At 34.8% G+C, this 21,340-nt stretch overlaps 2 protein-coding genes across 3 annotated transcripts; one reads left to right on the forward strand and one right to left on the reverse strand.

The window, feature by feature from the left end:
- Nucleotides 1-574: 574 nt before the first annotated feature.
- LOC120631942 (ecdysteroid-regulated 16 kDa protein-like) lies at nt 575-11,588 on the forward strand. Its single transcript, XM_039901648.1, has 3 exons — nt 575-717; nt 9,096-9,203; nt 10,543-11,588. The coding sequence occupies exons 1-3, from the start codon at nt 645-647 to the stop codon at nt 10,821-10,823; spliced, it is 462 nt and encodes a 153-aa protein (XP_039757582.1). The 5' UTR covers nt 575-644; the 3' UTR covers nt 10,824-11,588.
- A 403-nt stretch (nt 11,589-11,991) lies between these two features.
- Nucleotides 11,992-20,511, reverse strand: LOC120631941 (ecdysteroid-regulated 16 kDa protein-like). 2 transcript variants are annotated; one of them, XM_039901646.1, is made up of 3 exons: nt 20,275-20,511; nt 14,136-14,246; nt 11,992-13,175 (listed from the first exon to the last, which is right to left on the reverse strand). In XM_039901646.1, exons 1-3 carry the CDS (start codon nt 20,387-20,389, stop codon nt 12,889-12,891), a joined length of 513 nt encoding a protein of 170 aa, XP_039757580.1. In that variant the 5' UTR covers nt 20,390-20,511; the 3' UTR covers nt 11,992-12,888. The 2 variants fall into 2 exon arrangements, with proteins under 2 accessions (XP_039757580.1, XP_039757581.1); XM_039901647.1 differs by lacking the exon at nt 20,275-20,511 and adding an exon at nt 15,296-15,432.
- Between the last annotated feature and the right edge of the window lie 829 nt (nt 20,512-21,340).

Genomic DNA, 21,340 nt, shown 5'->3' on the forward strand with positions numbered 1-21,340 from the left:
TTTGTTGTTATGTTTATTATCATAATTGTTATAATTTATATAACGTCAACTAAGAGAAAATCTCTCTTAGTTGGCTTTCTTTTTTTAGAGTGTACGACAATAAACACATCGCCATCCAGCCCCGAAGTTGTATTATGGGTGCTAAGATGACGAAGATGATGAATATTTTTATAAATTATATATAAAAATACTTATAACATTAATAAACACCCAGACACTGAAAAACATTCATGTTCATCACACAAACATTTTCCAGTTGTGGGAATCGAACCCACAGCCTTGGGCTCAGAATGCAGGGTCGCTGGCCACTGGCCGCCGCGGTGTTTTGTCAAACATAAAGGTTTTTCAAACATAAAAATATAAGGAAACAGATCCAAGACAGCTCACCAATTATCTTATATCGTCGTGTACTTTGCTGCAATAACTAGTGGGAATTAATTGTCATGTGTTTACCAAAAGTGCAATGGATGCTTACCAAGGCATTGGATTTAGAGTTCTATATCTAGAGAATACGTTAGCGGGTGTATTTTTTGAGGTGAACATAAACAGTTTGCGGTAACACAAGCGTTTAAAGCAAGTTGTGCGGCATCGCACCGGCACAGTTAGCTGCTAGTCGCCGAACCAGTCACTTCGCAGACCTGACGATGTTTTTCCTGAGCTTAGTTGTGTGTTCATTTCTCGCAACGGCGTCTGCCACCAACGTGCAACAATGCTCTGGTATGTACATACTTTGTTTACGTAACCGTATTTTGATCCGGTTTCGTCTCTTTTTACTTCACGGAGAACTAAGTATTAGTTAATAGGACAACAATACAACTCGTTTTTCTTGTTATACGCTATCATTTGAATGATTAAACATACCGTTAACAGGAGTATCTATAGCGGAACGGCTGCATCGTTCCGCTATACTTACTTAAGAAATATAGGTCGAGTAGGTAGGTACTTTGAACTAATTTAAGTTTTCTAAATAATGGTGCCTACCTAGAAAGTAGGTACTATGGCCTATAGAAACTTTTGTCCAGAAGCATTCAGGCCTGCTATTACATTATTATGTGTCAGCAGTGGTCGATCAATGACATTGAACCCAGTAGTAAAATACCCATTGACCTGATACCCCTACTTAAAAACCCTGCCTATATAAGTTTTGTTTACTTTTCGCTTAGCTGCGCAACCACAACGAATTATTCAAGAAAAAAGCGTGCATTTGATCGCAAGCCTGCTAATAATATTAATAAACCATGTTAATGTTTTCATTATTCCTACAAAATAAATAACAAACCGCATATAAAGCTTATACTCGTTTATAAGCAAGTTTTATATAATTTTTTTAAATATATTTTTTTAACTAAACTTTTTTTTATATATATTTTTTAACGTTTTGACACCTAGGTAAGTATGTAGGTACATATTCAAAATTCAATAATTAACCAGTGTATGGATTTTATAATAAATCAGAACCAAATTTTTTTACTGCTTTTATAGTTATGCAGCAGAAACTACATCTGAAAGTAGCATTTCGCGCTCGCCACAGTTATTATCGTACCTATCTATAAACACAAGCAAAATCAGGCAAGGACCTGCGGGTTGGTGTGAGGGGTTTCACCTGAACTTTGTATGTAAAATATAAAAAATATCGCTATCGTGCTCGATTTTACTCAAAATATTTATACAACCTACCTATAAAAAACTCTCAGCCTAGAAATGACCTCCAAATAATAATTTGTTATGCTCTGTTTATATTGCTTAGATAGAAGTGTACACCTACAACCGTCAACGATATTTCATTACCTCATTCCAATAACGTGATAATAAATAAAAATTTAAAATAGGCGTTGTGGCGTTGCTTCTCGGTAAAAATACTTTTTTTTTTCCCCGATTGCCCAACTAATGATCATTATCTTTTTTGTGCAATTAATGAATGATTATTATTTTAAATATTTTTTGCTAAATTAAATGAATAATATAATAATTGCAATAGTAACTGTGTTTGTTTATTTGATTGATACCTTATCGCGACTAAACTGCTGAACGGATCGTAATGAATTAGATAGGCAAAACAAAGGCACTGAATTATATCTAAGGGGGTTTAATAGGATTGGACAGTTTGTAAAATTATATCGATAAAAATACTATAAAAAAGTGTATCTGTTTGTTTGTTTGTTTATCCTATTTTCGGCACAACTTTGCATCTTCACGAAATTTGGCACATAATGTATCTTGCATGTTGTAGACGGACATAGTACCTAGGTATACTTTTCATTTTATCTGGGAAAAAAAACCGGAGTCCTTTACGTAGGTTTAAAAAAATACCAATAAACGGTTTAACAGTTAAACTAATTTTGACGAAAATGGAGATCTTTGCATCCTGGTGACAAATTCTAATCCAGAGAAAACAAACGGTTTTAGAGGGATTGCTTAAAATTCAAAGAAAGTAGCGGGCAACGAAGTTTTATGATCACCTGAGAAAACGTCAGGAACCCATTCGTTTCAGTTGCCGGACCCGAAGAAGTTTATGTAAGAAAGAAATGATATTTATTGCACTTATTACCAACATGTTTACTTTAAAAACATTAAGCTTTTACTATAAATCTAGCTATTAAATAATAATTATTATTATTGCCTTGCCTAGACATGTTAACAATTATGTGTAAATTACCTATGACACAAAGGATTGACGTAGCAATTATTAGATATACCTATTCTCATTGAGCAATCATGTTCTACGTATTATGATATTACTCAAAGAATATAACTACATAAATAATGGGTAGGTATCTACTAGCCCGCGATTATTTCAGTTTTCTTTAAACCAGCTTGAATTGTTAGTTTTTCAGGCATAAAAAATAAGTGGTCTTATTCTATGCAAAGTTTCGGATCGATTTAGCTGTTCTGTTACGTCAGACATATTTAACAAATATTATACTTTAAAACTCCACGGGAACGATTACCGAGTGATTTAGAATATCCTTCTACGGGAAAATTGTATTTATTATAATACTCTATACAAACTGTTTACTTTGGGGGCATGGTACCCAAAAAGCTGGGGCTATTGCCCCTTTGAATTGCTAGACTTTGGCGTAGGGCTAAATAAACGCCAGCTGTTGGGTCACCAGACGTCAAGACCAATTCTGGGGGACACGAATAAAATTTTTCAAGTCTGAAGGCCATGGGCCCACTGCCCAGAGTCTCAAACGCAAGCGCCGATTATGATACATGATACGGGATGCCTAGCTATCAGACATAGCTAGCTCAGAGAATGCTTATTTGGTGCCAAGACCCGACGCGAAGGATACCTATCTCAGTTTTTGCTAAGGAGGTTTCAAAAAATCATGTTTGGCTGCGGGTTTGGGTTCAACGTGCCGATTTTACTAAAATGCAACATAGCACGTACACTGTGAATGTTATATTTATGCTTTATAATCTAAATGTAATGTTAATTGATGTAGTTTTTATAAATATACATTTTATTGTCTGTATAATTGTATTTTCAGTTCTGTAAGTAGAGTAATGGGATATGTTTTTAAATAAAATTTCAAATTTGTTTTCAAAGTTAATTCTTGAACCAATCTTAACCAGCCATTTTAATTTCATGAAGGAATAATATTTATATAATTATTCAGAGCTTATTACTTGTGTAAGATCAAAATAAATAGTAAACATCTCAGTAACGTGTGTAATCTTTTATGACAAGTTCGGCGGCTTTTTGGAGTAATCCTGGGAAGTAGTCCCGTTCTGTCTTCCTAAAAACAATATAAACAGTAATAAGAATTACATATTTTTAGTTTTTTCCTAAACATTGTTCATTTTGCGGCGGCAGAATGAGCCCCCGGCGACGGGCACTTTTGACCCAGTTAGTAAGATGTGAAGCTGTGCCATAATTTCTAAAATCATGTTTGGATGCGTTAAACCATACACCATTCTCTAATAAATAGTCAACATTTAAAAAACCCTCAAAACAATTGAACCGGCAAACTGTCGCCAAATTCGCGTGTGGGTAAAGCATTTCTCGAACATAATGTATCTAAATATATTTCGCACTGGAAAACTAAAGTGGTTAGCGGCAAGTCTTTGTCGGTAGGGTGGTAACTAGCCACGGCCAAAGCCATACCAGACCAGAGAAAATTTAAAAATTATAAATTTCCAAATTGTCACTGCCTGGAAAACGAACCCCGGACCTCCTACTTAAATTCACAGCGTCAAAAATATAAAAGTTTCGCAAATATATGTTTTTGTTACACATAAAAAAATTCAAACATATTCTTCCTCGTGGACACGCTACATGAGTCTTTGGATTTATCGCGAAGATAAATATATTTTCCTTGTTACGTGAGGAGTATTACGAGACGCTCCACTAATAATCAATAAGCCATAGAACATCACGAAAACCATAAAGCGTCTTCCTCATTGCAAGCATCCTGCATTATCAAACGACAGTTTTTGAATTAAACTTCCGTGGCTTCATCACCGGCCATAGTGAAACTGATTCACAACAGAATGATCCCTCGAATCATACCTATACGTACAAATGTTGAAGTACCTGTTTATTATATTGCGCAACAATAGAAAATGAAACATTGCTCTTAAACAGTTAATTACTTCCCTACATCTACCTATGGCATTAGGTAAGTATTCATAGGTATTTCTTTAGATAAATTATTTCTGTATTGAAACCTTAGGGGGAGATGGGGAAAATTAATATATGGGGAACATACATACAGTCAATTACTCAAAACGCAGTAAAATCATTCACACACAGAACGAAAGTATATTTTTCTATAGTACTCGTAGGTGAGGCGCAATGATACAAACGCCCTGATAATGTTCTGTCAGATTAGTACTTTTTTTTGTTTATTTAAAGAACAACGGTGCAAATTCGATTTTTTTTATTTGTTGTTATGTATGTTATTCTTCAATAATTTCTATTCCACAGATAATTGTTTTAGGACGAGGAAGAAACTTTACTTTGAACAAAAACAGACTTAAACCTTGTAGGTACATAATTTGTCAAATACCAAAAAATATACATCCATGTATGGATTAGGTAGAACCTACGCCTCAGCTAGTAGTCTGATATTTCAGTTAATTATCTACAAATTCATTTGACACTTACATATTGTACCTATCAAACTGCACCATGATTGGGGTAGTTTGATACAAATTTCAATTTGGATTAAATGAGCTCTAATAACTTTTGTGTCTATAACTAACAGTAAATTTAAATTAAAGTTATTTCGAATCATAAGGGGCCCTAAGTAAAAATCCTATCGAGGTGCCCCAACTCCCCCTACGTAACCTACGTACATGATTGTTAATGTCGAGTGAGATGCAAATATTAAATGGCACCGAGAGGTTTATTTTATAAATGAACACGGACACGGTAAGTTTTAGTGCGTCATGTGTACGAAAAAACTTTACTACCTACTTGATAACCTCTTGACAAAGTAATTTACAATTTAGTCGCGCACAGACAACAAAAAGTACTAAGAATTCTATCGAGCATTTTTTGAGTCGTAGCTAATACGTTAATTACTTATTCCGCAGTTTCAAAAACACCAAACGGCATAGTTACGTCTCTTTGTACAGGATTACGACAAATTTCTAGAAAAGTTATAATTAATATTAATATTTAATTACAAGTTGGCCCTTGAATGCAATCTCACCAGGTGGTAAGTGATGATGCAGTCTAAGATGGTAGCGGGTACTGTTTGGGAGTTTGGTAGTAATGCCCCTAATCGTTTTCTACGCGACATCGCACCTGAAAATTAAATCGTTTAGCGGCACGTGTTTCATCTAATCGTTTGTCGGTAGGGTAATAACTAGCCGCGGCCAAAGCCATTTTGTCTGGTGGGAACCAGACAAAATGCTAATAATATTTCAACTACGCAGGAGAGCTTATAGTGAACAAGAGTGTGTGCAAAACCGAACACAGTTGCACCTCTATATTGCCGCAGATCCAAAACTACCGAAAAGAGATAAGGCACAGGATCGACTGCTTAACGTGCTTTTTGAGGCACACACTTTCAAACTCCGGGCTGGTACTAAGAATTCTTGAATTTTCTATCGAAAACCCGATACTATTCATAAGCCTGGTTCGAGAATCGAACCCGGGACGTCGTTATCTTCAGTAAGCCACGGCATTTAAGCATTTTACCTAAAGAAATTTAAAAGTCCCCATATTAATATGTTATTGTATTGAATTTGCAGTAAGATATACAGGTACTTTATAGGACACGTAGTCAGTCTGTAAGTACTATTCATGAACCATATAACATCTTGTACTTGAATACCTATGACATGAACTATAATTTGCAACTTCATCTAAAAATAGCTCTGACCTAACTACTAATCCGATGTTTTTTTTTTTTTTTTTTATTAATTTAGTTTTCTTACATTATCTTATTTTATATGCTTATAATTAATAGTTTCGTAAGATACAATTTTTGAAAAAGGAAAAGTACAGCCCTGCTTCTGCGATTTGATACATCGGCCAGGCTGTTCTTCCTATACACATAGATAAACTAAAACTATAAAATTTACACACTTATAATAATTATTACTAAATTTTTTTTTTTAATCTACTAAGTATTATTGAATTTCTTGAGGTCACTCAGGATGGAGTTTACCATGTCGGTGTAAGATTGCAAGGCAGATCTTTTTCGCATCAGAGAGCGCAGCTCATAGGGGGACACCCCAAGGTGCCCGCAAAGGAACTCATGATCCAGGCGGAGTTTTCCGAAGCGGGGACATTCCCGAAATAGATGGTCAAGGGTTTGGCTGGTGGAGTTGTCACAAGGGCACTTATCGTCAGTGGTGATGTGGAAGCGGTGTAGGTAGTGTTTGTTGTATGCGTGTCCAGTGAGAGCCATCCGATGTTGTACATGATTTGATTATTTTAGACGTGTCGCCTCAAGCATTTAGCGTTCGATGTCACGTAGAAAACGATTAGAGATAGGGGTGCGACATAACTGGGATACTCCTAACAGGTAAACCGGTTACCACCAGGTGATATTGAAGTCAAGTGCAAACGCAAGTTTGGTTACGATTTTTGGACTGACTGGTATTTTATTTTTAGAAAGTACACGTATAAACCCAACAAATATATATTGGATTTCTTGGAGCAAGGATGAAAAAATACACCTTAACTATTAAAATAGACTTACTAGACTAGACGACAGAAAACTTTGGCAGTCGAGTCACGAAAGGAATTAGTTTTGATACCTAGACGTTGTTGTAAAATATTTAACGAAAAATTAAGTCTATACGAATATTTCTTAAAAGTTAATTAGGTACACTCGTCAATTTTACAATATATTATGTACTATTATGACTTTAAGATTAAACGTGCCGTGAAGACACTGACAAAAGCAAATAAAATTTAGCAATACAATATTTATTAAAGTACACAATGAAAACGACCTTCGTTCAAAGCGCAATTATATTCTTTCATGCCAAACTTGTCATGTCACTGCAATGCAGCAAAAAAATATTGTTTTAGCATTACAAATAACCGGTGTATTGTAATACGTAACCTCAAACTCAATGGTAGAAAATTGTAGAAAGAATACAGCGGAATATCATTATTACTTATTAAAAAATTACAAAAATCATCATCGTCGTGATAATTTGAAATGAAAGACGTCTATTGCTGATCGTAGGTCCTTGTAAGGACTTTAACAATACACGGTTTTGGCGAACTGCTACCTGCGACTCAACGGCGTGAGGGATCAACCAACCTGCACTTCACTTTCCATTGCTGGGGCATAACTGTAGGAACCTGGAAACCACAATGCCTATCGGCCCTCCTTGTCACATGCCCCGCCCCACCCATGCTACTCGTTTAGCTGATTCGCTTGCTCTGATTCGTCGTCTACTGTCCTCTTTTCAGATTTTTTACTCAGAGTCCCAAAGGCCCTCCATAGCCCGCTGTGTAAATCTGGACCTTTTTATGGAATCCATAGTTAACAACCACGTTTCAATAAGTCAACACTGGAAAAACTTATTTGTCTTCTTGCACTGAGGGATTTCGGACGAAAAAGTGTCACAAAGCTTTCTAAATGCTCACTATCCGAGATGGAATATGGAGGCTCTTTATCTGCTGCTAAAACGGTACGGTTTTAGCAGCAGCTTTCTGTGATAGAGCTCGTCCGGGGAAGTACTACCGAAGTGCCTATTTCGGCCGCCAAGCAGCATTGCTAAATTCCGCCCTGAAGGGCCTCAAAGGCCTCAAGGTGAATGTGTTTGCAAGTGTAATTACAGGCATATGAGACTTAACACCTACGCCTCAGGTTGATGGACACAGGGCGGTTTTTTATAGGCAGCGTTTCTTGCATGCGTGAAGTGTTGCTCTGCTGATAGGCCGTTGATAGATAGGTATTTCTACGTGCTCAGATTGACGTGATTCAGATTTTTAAAGTGTTTAAGTTCAGAAGTTTAGAGTCTAATTAGTCATCTCATCATATAAGTCATAAATATGCTCGAAATCATAGAAAATGCAGAGCAGAGGAGAGATCTTGACAGATACGAATTGTAGGTACCTATGGTGCCCAAAGTGAAGCAAACGAAACCTTTTGTGACCGTTTGCCACGGAACGACTTAGACAATAGGCTAAGCCAAATTTCTCCTTTAGTACATCTTTACATACGAGATTGATAAAATAATTGTACTTACTACGGAGTTGTTTTAATAATCACTCCCAATCTAGATTCCACCCATGCGAAGCCGGGGCGGGTCGTTACATTAGTTTCTACAATAATAAGAATGACATGTACAATGAAAAATTAGGGTATAAATATTATTGCTTTAAACAGGATGCAGATTCACTGTGTGGTGGTGATACAAGAAGAAGTGTGTTATATAATTTGGTAACCAGAACCTTGTTACATTCGTTTTAAGATATCGAATGCACCTAACTTATTTCACAACAGTGGAAACATTTGTATGTACGCATGAAAAGTGTCGTCTATAGGTCTATTTGAATAAATAGTTTTTTATTCAAATTCATTTACTTGGTAATAAAATCACGCGTCAGTCTATCTGTAATACTAGTTTAATTAACAATACATTTTGTTATTAAAAATATGTTTTCTCAATTCCAGGACAGTCCTTTGATTTGGATGAAAACGTGCAGTTATCGCCGTGCGTCAAACCACCATGTCGCCTCAAGAAGGGAAGCGACCAACATATTACTATTTCGTTCAGACCTAGTATGTACCTACATATTCTATTTTAATAACGATATGGGACTGGTTTTTGTCCGCCAAGAGTTAGGAATTGCACGTCGCCCCACACGCGGGGGTTGTGGAAATTTAAAGCCAATTAATAAGGGCTTAAATTTCAAGTAAAATTTAAAGCCCGTTTTCCTTAAATTAGAGTTCAACGCATGCCGAGCCTTTTCTTGTCAAAATTAAAGCGTAATAGTTTGATATTAGTAACTATTTTGATATTACTGAATGTTTTTTTATGTTATTGTATATAATACGATGAGTTACTTTCTTTCATTAAAATTTGTGGGAAATATGACAGAGAATACAAGTTGTGGAAAAGGATCTTACTAAGCTGATGGAGTACCTCAGTAGACCGTAGTACTTCTAAACTATTATTCCATAATAGTTTAGAAGTACTACCACTCATATGTTATAAAATACGCAATGACAACCATAACATCAGCTGTGTTAATATAAATATTTTAAAATCAAGTCGGATCACTAATGACAACAGCAAAAAACTTATGCCCAGATTATGTTTTAAATATTTTGAAAGTTGCCGATAGAAATAAAAATTGGATTCATTACCTCGCCTTTATATATAAAATGTATTATTTTATGTAACAAGTTCCTACTATTATGTGCGTTTCAAACAATTATATACCACGCATGCCTAAGAATTCTCCATAAAGTTTTCAAAGGCGTGTCCACCTATCCATACTTGGCTGGCCAAGTGTGGATAGGTGTTATTCATTCAAGCGACCCGTGCTCCGTAGTTGATGATGATGATGGTGATTGTTTAGCAGTGAATTGATCGACCGATAACTTTTGTATACAGCTCCCGCCATACAGAGGCCATAGTGTATCGCCACTTTAGGGAAGCAAGACTATAAATAAATCCCGTTTTAGGATATTATTATATTAATCACTATCTCACTTAAGACCCTGGTCTCCTCTCAAATTAGGAAGGGTTTAAGCCGTAGTCCACCGCACTGGCTAAGTGCGGATTGGTAGGCTTTATACGCTCTTGTGAACTTTTTGGAGAACTTTAAAATATGCAAGTTTCCTCATGATGTTTTCCGTGAAAAGCAAGTGATAATTTGATGGCTTAAATCAGTAACACACGTAACTCCGGATAGTTAGAGGTTGCAGAGCCTTACCAGCTATCACCAGTTTTAATTTTGATATATACTTAGTATTTATAATTTTTTTTAATATTCCTTATAATGTATGTTATTATTGAGTTGATGTGGTATAAGGGCCTAGATGCCTGAAACAATATATAATAAAAAATGTGTTGGCTTAACATCCTTCTTACATATATATAATATATTTACAGAGACTGATATAGAGAAAGTTGTCAACCAAGTCGCAGCAGACATAGCCGGAGTGAAGTTTCCATTTATCGGTGTCGACGGCGCGGGAATCTGCGACAAAATTGAAAACGAAGCGGGCGAAAAAGCCTCCTGTCCTCTGAAAGCAGGCACCAAATATGTGTACAAAGATTCATTCCCAATATTAAGTTTCTATCCTCGCATATCTTTAACCGTGCATTGGTCACTGAGTAACGGTGAAAAGGATATTATCTGTTTTATGGTACCGGCGAAGATAGTTAATTAATTTGTATCATTATGCAATATATAGATAGGTCCTATTTAATTAAGCCAATATACCTAGTAAGCGTACAGCTGTCTTTTTTTCAGATGTGCAAGTATTTCTATAGGTTAGTTGAGCTGACCCTTTTATAATCTTGTCTCTTCAAAAGGGATTTGGTCACAACATGACTATGTCAACCCAATGGAAGCTAAACATTAAGGTATGCTGTATTAAATAATTAATCCCTATTGCTAATAAAACAAGTTTATACGGCATTCCTGCCGACCTATTTGTGGGTTTGCACAGCACGGCTAGCATGGGCAAGAGACAATTATATCACAAGGGAAAGGATACAAATGTATCAGCTCCCACAGCTTTATCAACTCTCAGAGCATTGGCACACAAGTGGAAATAATATCCACATGTGTAATAAACGGGGGTAAACTTCTCTTATTCCATATTACCGTACTTTAGCAGGTGGACACGTTAATTATATCCCTTGTCAGGGGATATAATCGGGGGATATAATTTTGCACCGTTTGTTTCATCGTTGCACCTATCCAAAAGAAATACAGCTTTAAGGTACGAAATAGTTCAAGATGATCAAAGTTTTTAGTTTTATATCTGAAAGGAATTATAGATGTAGTCAGAAGAAATTATAAAGATCTCTCACGTACTTATTCAGAAGAACAAAAATACAGATGAAGTTTTGACACATCTCGGTACATTCCTATGCATATATAATAAGTAATATTAGAATACGTTTAATAGAACAGGTTTAAATAATGAGACATTTTTTTATTACGACATTTTGTATAAAAAATAACGATAGAGTATACAAACCATCCTAACGCATCGTTTACTTGTCTTAACTTTACTAAAAATACATTAATAAAACTACGAGTAAAAAAAAATAGTGAGAATTAAATAATTATTACATTACTATTAATATAATTGATTATTATTCAAAATTTTATTTATAATATATATTTTAGGTGTAAAAATCGTGGGAAACTTATCCCGCGATTTTTAAGGTTTAACAGTACCTAATTTTACATTATACAAAATTGCGGTAGAATTATTTGTAAATGCTTAAAGCCCTTTCAATAACAAAAATCTGAGAGAGAGATTGTTTATTGAAGGAAATCAATATGGCTTCAAAAACAAAATATTATAAAAAAGAAATTATTAATTAATATACTTTAACGCTATTCTTTTCACATTACACCAAAGAAAAAGGACAGTACTAGTTTTAGTACAACCGAATCTACACCAATATATTGTGTAGTTTCATATTAATCTGTGTCTAAAAGCGTCGTCACATGGAGGAGCTACATTCGACTACAGTATTTAAAGAAAACTTGCATTTTGTGGCGGTGCTGACTGCCTACTATACTATAATTTAATTATGGTTTTGACCAAAATGTTTGGACAACTAATGAATCCCTCATTAAATAAAATATGTAATGATGATGAAACGGTAACAAGATTTATAGAGGGAGAGAGAGATAAGAAAAATACCTGATTGGAAATCGAACCCGTGTTTATCCCTTTGATTATTATATACCCATATACATTTCATATTCATACCTGAAGCACACTTATCATGTATGTAAACAACATTTACAAAATAAAAAATACACAACATACCTGACGCGAAAAAACTTACATTTTAATGCACAATTTTATATTATACCGCGACAGTCTTCAGTCAATAATATTATCTACTAGATTTCTGATAAGTCCCCAAACGGCCTGAAAAATAAGGCACAAATGGATTTGTGTTCTTATTTGCGTTACATTTTCAACATAAATGATATTTTTACCCTTCTTTTCTATTTCTTTAGCTGAAGTTTGATGACAGAAGGTCTTAAACATTAATATTCGAGATTTGTGTTAACGTATTGTTGTTGTAACGTGTTTTTGTTATTTAATGAAAACAATCAACATTTCGCACGTAGTTTAAATATTTATGTGTGAAAGAGGCCACTTGGCTATGCATTTTGTTCCTGATCCTTAATCTAGTTACTATTATTGACGGAAGTGGATAGCAAAAACAATATATGTTTTATAGATTCTCGATTTTTTTCTATCGCTTTGTTATAATGGCGGGTACCTCGAAGCAAATAACGTCTTTTTGGCCATCATTAAGAGCCCAATGAACGCGAAGGGGAACCTGGGGGTAGAAGGACTCGATAGGGAACTGGTTGGTGTACACATACTCCACGTTGGCTGCGAGAGGACAGGGCGCGGGCTGCCCGTTGTCCGCTCGCTTCACATGCGGGCAAGCACTCATTCCGGAAACTCCGATAAACGGCAATGGCAGGCCACCCAAATTTGCGAACACATTATTTGTAAGCTCTTTGACTTCGGTTTCTGAAAACAAGCATACGTCTTTCGAATTAAGAAGAATAATTTCCGAGATAATAGACTTCAGTGTTTTCCATAGAATATATAAATAACTGACGGAAATGCATTATTATTATTTAACACGGAATGGTCAAGAATAACACAATATATAATCTTTTTTTTTACTTATTATGTAATCAACCTTTTGAATACTTTTTAGTGTAATATTGTTTTTATTATGTTTTAAAAATATTAAAACATAATAAAAACAAACATTCATGAAAAAATCTTATTTAATTTTATTTTTTTTATCTATTTTAACGCCTTACCCTAATAAAAAATGAAGTTTGTTTAATTTATAAGACTAGTAAGGAAAAACAATAGTTTAGGTACATTTTTCGCTGTGAACTACTTCGATTTTACAAAGAATTAAAAACATACAGAATTCTCAGTCAGCCATGATTGCATGCAGTGTATTGTGTCCAAAAACAGAGAAACCGCCCCGAGCACGTCTCACTTTACACCCGCGGAATGTTGCTAGCTCACAAATTTTCCCATTTGTCCCCATTTTATGGTAAACGTTAGACCATTATCGGTAAAATAATTAATGTCAACTGCTAAATTAATGCAGTGACAAACTGCCTGCTCGAGAAACACTAACAAAGTGGTTTTTTCTGTGAGGTTTTAATAATAGTTCTTGCACTCAGCACTTTGAGCATTCTTCCAGACAATCAAGGTCCACTGCTTATGATATAGATATAGAAATTACAGAGTCCTTAACTAAAATGTTATAGTAAAAGTTTACATGAATTGTATGATTTATGTGACAGTCAAATGTCAGTGCACCTACAATTCATGTAAGTACGTAGATATATCAAGGTACCTTACGAATAAATATCCTTCAAAGCAATCAATTTTAATTCATACTTCTACAAGCATAGCTTCCCATTTATTATTACAGACTAGCTATTAAAAAAATTAACGTACTTGTTTGGAATTTGAGTATAACGGTTGTATTACTGTTCTTGCGCAGCTTGCACCGTTTCGATTCGCAAGGCAACACTTGGATCCTATCACTGAGACCTTCGAAGTTTTGACCTGAAAAACAATTAAAGTTACAACATTTTAATATCTAATCACACAAATTTTAAATTTTGTAGTAAATAACAGCAGAAGCTAAGTATTTTTTATTGCATTCCAAGTATTCCCTTTTGCAATCTGCAGCTTTTGCCCTTGGTTGCAATCTCACCTGTTTGTAAGTTATGAGGAGTACTCTCAATTAGAGGGCTAGCCCCTTAGAAGTATGGCAGATATCTTTAAGTCCTCTTTATCGGTTTTTATACGACATAGTACCGGAACACTAAATCACTTAGTTGCATATCTTTTTTTTTTTTATTATTTGTTTAACGGCCCTGCGTACATAGTCCTTATAGCCTAACTTAAAATTACACAATTCACAATTATTACGATTTCCCTATTGAAGAGATAATATATTTATAGATAGGCTTAAAGTACAAACTTTCTTTTAAAATATTTATAATACTAAACTGCACTTCTTTGTCACACACACTTTGTAAATCTGTTAATAAAATCTGGCGTTCTATGTTAAATTTTTGACACTTCATTACCATATGTTCAAGGTCAGCAATCTCTTCGACAAAATGATGACATTTATTATCAGTTAAAATTTTTAGTCTTGTGAGATGCGTTGGTATTTTGCAGTGACCAAATCGGAGTCTATTTATTGTAGAAATGAGGTTCCTACTATCTGCATCTTTGTTTTTGTCTTTGAAGTCTGTATAGTTGTGTACCACTTGCCTTTATCTTTAGTTATAATCTTCCTCTAGTGGAGTGGTCACTAGCTAAGCCGAAGCCTCCCACCAGACCAGACTAGAAAATAATTGTAAATAATAAATTCCCAAATTGCTCCTGCCGGGAATTGAACCCGGAACCTCCAACTTATAACCACAGCACTCACCGCTGCGACAGGGAGGTCGTTCATGTGTTTTTTGCTCAAAGCGTTCTGTAATATGTAAGTTACATAACTCTTGTAACGTTAACCGATTAGTCAACCATAAGATAACCTACAAACATTTGATTTTAATAACCGGTTAAAAAAAGAAATAGATTATTGCTGGAAATCTTACAATTAATGCTGCAAGTGGTCAATAACGGGTGCGTTGACCACCCCATTGTTCGGGACTTATGCGTTAGTCTAACGTTCTGTTACATCCAAGACAGGCAGTTCAATTTTGTTTATACCTACCTACCTTACAGACGTAAGTAAAGAATATACCACATTGATTTACACTTACAACATTCCAATCCCAAAAAGGAAACAAAAGTTTCAAATTAATCATATCTACAACAAACCAAGTACTTAGTCGTTATTTAAAACCTTCATACCGTTTCGGACTGCTAAACCTATAGGTATTTCCTGTTCCTCACTACACTGTGTTTACAAAAACAATTATTATAATTGTTTTTTATTTCTGGTAATAAAATATTTAAGTACCTATATTCCTGTTTTTACGGCTGCGAACCTCATAATGGAAAACCGGAAAGTTTTACTTTGTGGCCTGTCTGTAGAATGTAGTAGTAGAATAACACAGTCTACGGGCCCGTCTATGGTTGTAAGTAGATCTGTGTGTCAAGTCTTTTTAAAGTGAAACTTCTTTGAATCGTTGTGATTTGAAATGGATGAAACGGAATTGCGTCACGAAAAAGAAACAAATACCTGAATGTAGATAGAATGCATTAGGTATACATTTTAAGTAGACACCAGCTTTATACTTCCCGGATACCACAGTAGACTTTTAGTTAGGAACCTACCTGTTACCGACGCAACAAAAAAAATCTTTTTTAAAACCCTTTAATTGTTAACTCTTATGCTTCTTTCCGGTAACTTACAATATTGGTGTCTCTATTTACAATAATATTTTGTCTATAATGGGGGCAAATTGTCATGTCGGGGTATTTTCGTGAGCAAAGGTCAGTTCTATAAAAACTGTGGAATTTTCCATCTTAAAAATATCTTCATTTATTTTTATGATTTCTTTAGGTAAAATAAAAAAGTAATAACTCAAATAGGTACTTATAGCAAAACAACGCGTCGTTTTTGCGTCGCAGATAAAAAATATAAAATAATCAAGCCCCTTTCTTAGATCAAGGCCTCACCCAGGCCTTTTTATGCTCTTTGTTTCCAGTTTGTGCCGGCCACGTTTATGTCATCATCACACCGATAATGTGGCTTACCTTAGCCACGTAATATTATCATACCTGCGCAAATAATGAATTATTTCAGAACAAATTTGACAATCAAGAATGCTATAGAGAATCAATCTTAGTAGTTTAGTGGTCAAAGCGCTCGGACAGCGATTGCCAGAGAGTCGCAGATTCAAATCCTGTCGGTTCCGTTATTTTTATATGCACTTTAAAATTTATAAAATTGATATTCCCTCTAAGTGTAGGTAAAAACACTATTAAAAATTATAAAATTGCTGGTATCTATTTACCACAGCTTATTTGTTCGTATAAGTAAGGACATTTAGGTATGTGGTTTTTCTAAGTAAATTTAAAATAATATATTATTATTCCACTACAAGTTAGCATTTGAATTCCGTCTCAAGTGATGAGGTAGTCTAAGATCATAGAGGGCTAACCTGTTTGGAGTATTACATCCCAATCGTTTTCGTAGGGTCAAATTCTCAACTAAACTTCGTCGGGGATCGAAAGAGGAATCTCCTCTTATAAGACCACAACGCTCACCACTGCGCCACGGAGGTCGTCGATACTTACTTCCAAATTATATTGTAAACTAACTGTGCTTTGCGGTTTTACCTGTGTCAACGGATCGCAGCGTAGTGCTTCATAGCCTACAACTTCCTACAAGATTTTTACAATCGGACTGACAACAAACTGTTAAGATTTAGTGTAGATACTTAGTAAAAATAGCGATGCAACTTTATAATCGACTATGATATGCGGGTGGCATAAAAAATTTATCGGAGCTTCAATCACATATACTCAAAATGTTAATCAAGCGCGCTAGGCAAGCAAAGTTGTCTTAAGCCAAATGGATGGGTGAGTGACTTTTTTTATCAAGTTCTTAGCAGGCACGCCCTTATCCATCTGGCATATTTGCATGTATAGTGAGCGGTTGCTTTCCGATCGATGAGGGGTTTAGTCCGCTAATAATATTGACCAGATCATAAAAGTGGGCATAATCAAACTAATAATAAAACCTTCCCAATGAAAGAAAAAATATAAAAATCGGTTGATTAAAGGAATGGCGGAGTTATCGAGTAGTCAGCAAATACTTGAATTGTCTATCCCGAACGAACCCTGTTGTTTTCGCTCGGAAATGAAAGTATATTTTATTTTAATCCGGAATATCAGCTATAAATGTAAATAATAATAAATCCTTTATTGCCATACACTATTGTTAATACAAGATTAATAACTAAAAGAATCATCTTTTAATATTAACAATATGGCAAACGGCCGCAAACTCAGCCTTATGCTGTGCATTAGCAACAATGCTCAGCGCTGATTTTCAGTCTGCACCAGTATCAGACTGAGCAAACAACCGCGACGCCCGAGTAAATTTAAGAAAGAAATTTAAATTAAAAAAAAAAATCCAAATAAACTGTAAAAGAGAGCCAATAAAACTAAAACTAACACAAACTTAAATTAAACAAGTAGGTAAATAAAAGTAATTAAAGAAAATAAAATGAAATGAAATTGTAGAAAAAATAAATACTTACATAATTATTCCAAACAGTACTCATTTTGCGTAGATAAATCTCGCTGCTTCAATTTGTAAGCTAAGGTATAAATTACACTCAAATAAGTTCGGTAGTTTTTGCCTGATCGTACAAAATAATTTAAAAAGTATCGATCAAAAATCGTACAAAACAATTTTTGCAGTCTATTAGATACTTATTTCTAACGTCGTCGCCCATTAGTTTTTAGAAAAAAACTTTATGTTCAGATACAGATAGTCTATGATTTTAATATATGTAAGAATAGATAGATTGATTTATAATTTATTTATTAAAGCTATAAGCTAAAGTATAATAGGTCCTATCAACATTTATGCCTTTCATACTTTTATACCTACGTATCTTCCTAAGCACAACACTTATATTATTATGTATATGAGCTTAAAAATAAACGTTTCGCAATTCTGCAACATTGGATCGAAAACTCACATCAAAAAAGTAGATATTTAGGTTCATATTTAAACTAAGACGCCCCGCCACCGTATCTTGTCGACGGTTGTGTACAATACAACAAAAACATTTTTTATCACGAACAAAACCTTCTGATAAACCAGTCTTTAAGGAATGCATGTGTGGTATGCAAGTTTTTATTTTTACAACAGTGATGGAAGAGTATGCATCACATGTTTTTTACTAAGTCCAACAGGGGAATACGGGGAATAAACGTTATCTATATCTATACTTATATTATAACTGTAACTGGAAGATTTCTTGGATGCTTAATAATCAATACTGAGTCCAAAACAGATTTTTATTTAATTTTTGTCTGTCTGGGCATCACGTGAAAACTACTATACAGATTTCAATAAAATTTGGTATAGTGGTAGCTGATAATCCGGGTCAACATATAGGATACTTTTATCCCGACGAAGACTTTAATTCATTCGGAAAATGGGATTAAAATTTTTATCAATTTTACTTCATAGCTCCGTTGGATTTGAACTGATTTTAATAATCATTGTTTGATTTGAAAGTGTATACTATCAAACATGTATTGAGTAATTTTAATGAAGATCTGATTAATATTGTCGTAGATAAAAGACATCTCTTCACATATAACAGCAAGTCGCATGGCATATGGGACAGCGATCGAATGCAAGCAATACCATCCTACTAGTATTATAAATGCGAAAGTTTGTTAGGATGGATGGATGGATGATTGGTTAGAAGAAAGGTTGTTTGTTACGCTTTAACACCACAACGAATGAACCGATTCTGCTGAAATTTGGCGGAGACATACAATATAGTCTGGAATAGCTCATAGGCTTTTTTAATTATCCCGGAAGAGCAAACAGCTTCTACAGGATAGCATCGCTATTTATTCCCAATTTGCCTTCCAAAATACGTGCAAAAGAGTTTTGGATTGACGTGAGTTTTTGGATTGGCATAGTTTTAATACTTAATATAAATATTTTGAGTTTGTTTGATTGAACGCGCTAATCTCAGAAAATGCTTTTTCGATTTTGGTTTTTTTTGGATTGGTAGTATCAATTATCGCTATATAACATCACGCTACGATGAATGGCTACTTTCATAAATAAGAAATGTTGCAAAAACTCCAAAAAAATACCCTTTTTGAGAGATTCCGATGCGTGCGATGCGTGAACGGTTTGCAATTGCTTCTTTAAAGTTCTATAAAACAGTACCTACTCGACAATATACGGCTATTTTTTTTTAGTTGACTCATTCGCGGACGAAGTCGCGAGGCTCCGCTAGTTTATAAATATGATTCCTACAAGAGCGTTAATAAGTAAAAACAAAGCACAAAGTTTGAGTGCGAGCCGAAGGCGACCGTTTTATTTTTATCAATGCACGAGGTTATAAGTAAGTAGGTACCTCGGTATACCTAACCGATTGTAATAAGTTTTATTAAGGTTAAAGTAAGTAAATGCCTGCCTCTAGACACCACAACCAACACCGACTTAACAACCAAAAATTAACAACCACTGATTGCTCCAAAAATAAATATATCGTCACATTATTTTTATAGGCTGTGCGAAACTTATTTTTATTGCGGTCTGTCGTAATAACGAAGTACGACATGGGTGAAATAACAAGGGCAAGTTCGGTTTCAGAAGGTTCTCATACACAAATACCTAATTATTAAATACCAAAAACTGTGTAGGTTTACTAGGTACCTAACATTACCTAAATTCGTTTATGTATGATATAACACGAATAAGTATATTGCAATTGGTAAGGCAAATGTTTAAAACGAATTTGTGAGCTACCTGTTTCATACTAAAATTTGAATTTTGAATATATTTGGACATACTGAAAAAAGGAAACTTCGCCAAACAATTATCAGAACTCCTTGATATTTAATTATTAACAGTTCTTACCTGGGCATTGTTCCGCAGGCGTAGTATTACTGCGAACGGCAATAACCGCAACAGCTAGGAGAACCGCAACAGTAATGTAGACTTTATTCATTTTAATAACAGATGAAACGTCCATTCACTAAATCGCAGACGAAGCTATTGAGAAGAAATTGTCATATAAAAGCAAACCAGTTTCAACGTCGACTGAGGACGCGGTTTGCGAGACAACTCCGAGCACAAAGGATTAAATTCTACTGCACTGCTGTACGACTTGCTAATTGGATACAAAGACCAATGCCACACGCTCTTTATAGGAAGATGCTTGAATGTTTTTTGATTGATCGAAACGAGTTCAAATGCTAACTTTGCACTTTGGCCGTATTAAGTAGGTACCTACTATACCTACGTACCCAAATATAATAAACATAATTAGATAAGTACTCGAAAATTGAAATCGTCCTGTTAAAATTATAACCTTGTGTTGCAAAAAAATACCTACGTAGGTAATAAATACTTTATTAAAAGTATGAATAAAACAAGGTTGCCTTGACACAATGAGCTCCTCTTTCATCTAGAATAAAATACCGAAAAATATTGTTAAATAGTATAACTTCGATGTTGGAAAACTGCACCTGAGTTTCTTGCGGGCATATTCCTGGTAAAATATGCTTTCTGAACCGGTCGTGCTGGTAGTCACTACAAACAAAAAAGAATAAGACAAAATTGCCCAGGTAGGCCTTTTTGAAAAAGAGGCAGGTACCTAAATGATTTGATTTGGTTCTAAAACGATTCCTTACCAACCAAGGTTACCTACCTACATGTTCATATAGTTATGTACTTTATAAATTCATACTTGCTTATAAATTTGATTTACTCATAACCTCACTGCATAACAGTAGGTAGGTAAATAAGGTACAGAGGAGACTGAGGTTAAGACCTTAGCCCACAACGTTTGCCGTTTGCGGATTGGTGGACTTCTCACACCTTTATGGACATTATGTTACGAGGTGTAAGGCACGCAGGTTTCTCCACGATAGTGTCCTTCATCGTGAAAGCAAATTACATTTAAATATTTTAAAACGTAAGT

The sequence above is a fragment of the Pararge aegeria genome, chromosome 19 (genome assembly GCF_905163445.1).
Source record: "Pararge aegeria chromosome 19, ilParAegt1.1, whole genome shotgun sequence".
NCBI lineage: Eukaryota > Metazoa > Arthropoda > Insecta > Lepidoptera > Nymphalidae > Pararge > Pararge aegeria.